This window comes from Chlorella variabilis (assembly GCF_000147415.1).
Source record: "Chlorella variabilis unplaced genomic scaffold CHLNCscaffold_1, whole genome shotgun sequence".
Classification (NCBI taxonomy): Eukaryota; Viridiplantae; Chlorophyta; class Trebouxiophyceae; order Chlorellales; family Chlorellaceae; genus Chlorella; species Chlorella variabilis.
The window spans coordinates 2534774-2536548 of NW_005435087.1; the positions used below are offsets into that span (position 1 = coordinate 2534774).

Sequence of the window (1775 nt, forward strand, 5' to 3'; positions counted from 1 at the left end):
ACCCGAGTGCGTGCTTTGCTTGCCTCCCTGCCGGCCGGACCCTGCCAGGATCTGCCTGCAGGCCATTCACTTTCCTCGCCTGCTGGCTGCCCCCCGTTGCTGCAGGTACACCGAGGAGGAGCGCGCAGAGCTGGCCCGCAAGTCCCCGCAAGCGCCTGCAGGACAAAACGCTGAAAGTCGTATGACAGCCACCTGCGCAAGCTGGAGGTGACCCTTGCTTGCCACAGGCAGCTCGGCGCCGCCAGCGCACCAGCCAACCAACCCAGCTATGCCCCGCCCCGCCAGGTAGCACCAGCCTGCTGGCCTGCCTGGGCCCGCCCCCCGACCCCCCTTCCCCCTGTGCACATGTAGGCCTTCTGCAACATTCAAGGCTTCACCCTGGCAGCAGCGCAGGACGCGATGCAGGTGGTCACGATCATGGCAAAGTTCATTGCCTGGGTGGCGAACAACATGCCTTGCTTCAACTACAGGGGGAAGAAGGAGTCCATGGTAAATGCCGCCGCCCACCACCTGCCCCACTTGACACTCGTGCCAGCCCTGCACTTGCTTGGCCCGGCCAGCCCCTGCCTGCACCAGCCAACACCTTGTCTGCATTGGTGGCTGCAGTCATTCGGCCTGCTACGCGCCGTCCGCAACGCGGCTGTGCTGAAATACAACCAGTTGTGCATCAGCAACGGCTGGTCTGATGCCAGGGAGCTGATGGCCACACGCGAGTTCAAAGTGAGCCCGACATGCGCCCGCTGGCGCCACCCATGCCTTACTGCTTGCAAAACACATGATTGCTTGGCTTGCTGGGCGAGGCTGCAGCAAGGCTGATTTCTTTGCTGTCCCCGCCCGCTCTGCAGGTGGAGTTCATGAACGGCTGCGCCCTGGTGCTGCCCAAGAAGGGACGGTGCGCCACCAAAGTGCCTGCCTGCCCCCCTGCCGATGCCACCAGCCTGCACCCCCTGCCTGCCTGCCTGCCCCCAGCCTGCGTGCCTGCTCGATGAAGCTGCTGGCGCCCTTCCTTGCTCCACGCCTTGTGCAGGCCGGTTGGTGACCCCCAGAAGAACACAGCGGCAGAGTCGCTGACGGATGAGGAGGTCATGGCCTGCTTCCACTGGTGGCTCAGCCAGGGCGACATCGCCTCCACGCGCGACTGGTGCGTGCATGCGCCCACAACGGCTGCAACATTGCGGCCTTGCTCCACTGGTGGGCGTGCGCTTGGCGTTGCCCACAACCTGCACCCGCCACCCTGGTGCGCTTTGCAGGGCCGCCAACCTGGCGTGCCTGAAGGGCATCGGCCGCAGCGACGACACGCTGCCTGTTTACCTGGCAGACCTTGCGGCGCCTCGGCCGCAAAAGGTCATTGGCGAGGCCGACTGCCTGGTGCACCGCACCGTCCTGCGGGGCGGCAAGCGCACCGCAGCAGGCGAGGTGCAGTGGTACGACTGGATCCCTGCCAGTGAGCCTGAGTTGTGCCCGGTGACGGCGGAGGCGGCGTACCTGGCCCTGAGATTCGAGATCCAGCAGCAGCCCGTCCCCGACATCAGTACCAAGGACGGCCTGCTGGAGTTGTGAGTGCAGAATGGCCTCGCATTCAATCCGGCCCACCAGCCTTGCGTTGTTGTTCACCCCTGCCGCCCGTCGCCTGCCCGCCTGCCGCAGTTGGTCCATGCCGCTATACCACGGTGCCAACTTCACCGCCGCCCTGCACTACGAGGCGCACGCGGCCGCCGTCACCAAGGTGACCGGGGGAGGGTGCGTGAGTGTGTGTGGGTGTGTGTGTGTGTGGG

At 65.6% G+C, this 1775-nt stretch overlaps 1 protein-coding gene across 1 annotated transcript in view; it reads left to right on the top strand.

Annotated features, from left to right (window-relative positions):
- CHLNCDRAFT_133572 (expressed protein) overlaps positions 1 to 1775 on the top strand; it is a gene marked incomplete at both ends in the record, with an annotated part of 5794 nt that overhangs the window by 1172 nt on the left and 2847 nt on the right. Inside the window, 6 exons of the mRNA XM_005851865.1 lie at positions 352 to 489; positions 607 to 720; positions 846 to 892; positions 1028 to 1141; positions 1251 to 1556; positions 1648 to 1726. Of these exons, the coding sequence (XP_005851927.1) occupies positions 352 to 489; positions 607 to 720; positions 846 to 892; positions 1028 to 1141; positions 1251 to 1556; positions 1648 to 1726 (798 nt within the window). The remainder of the gene's footprint in view (positions 1 to 351; positions 490 to 606; positions 721 to 845; positions 893 to 1027; positions 1142 to 1250; positions 1557 to 1647; positions 1727 to 1775) is intronic.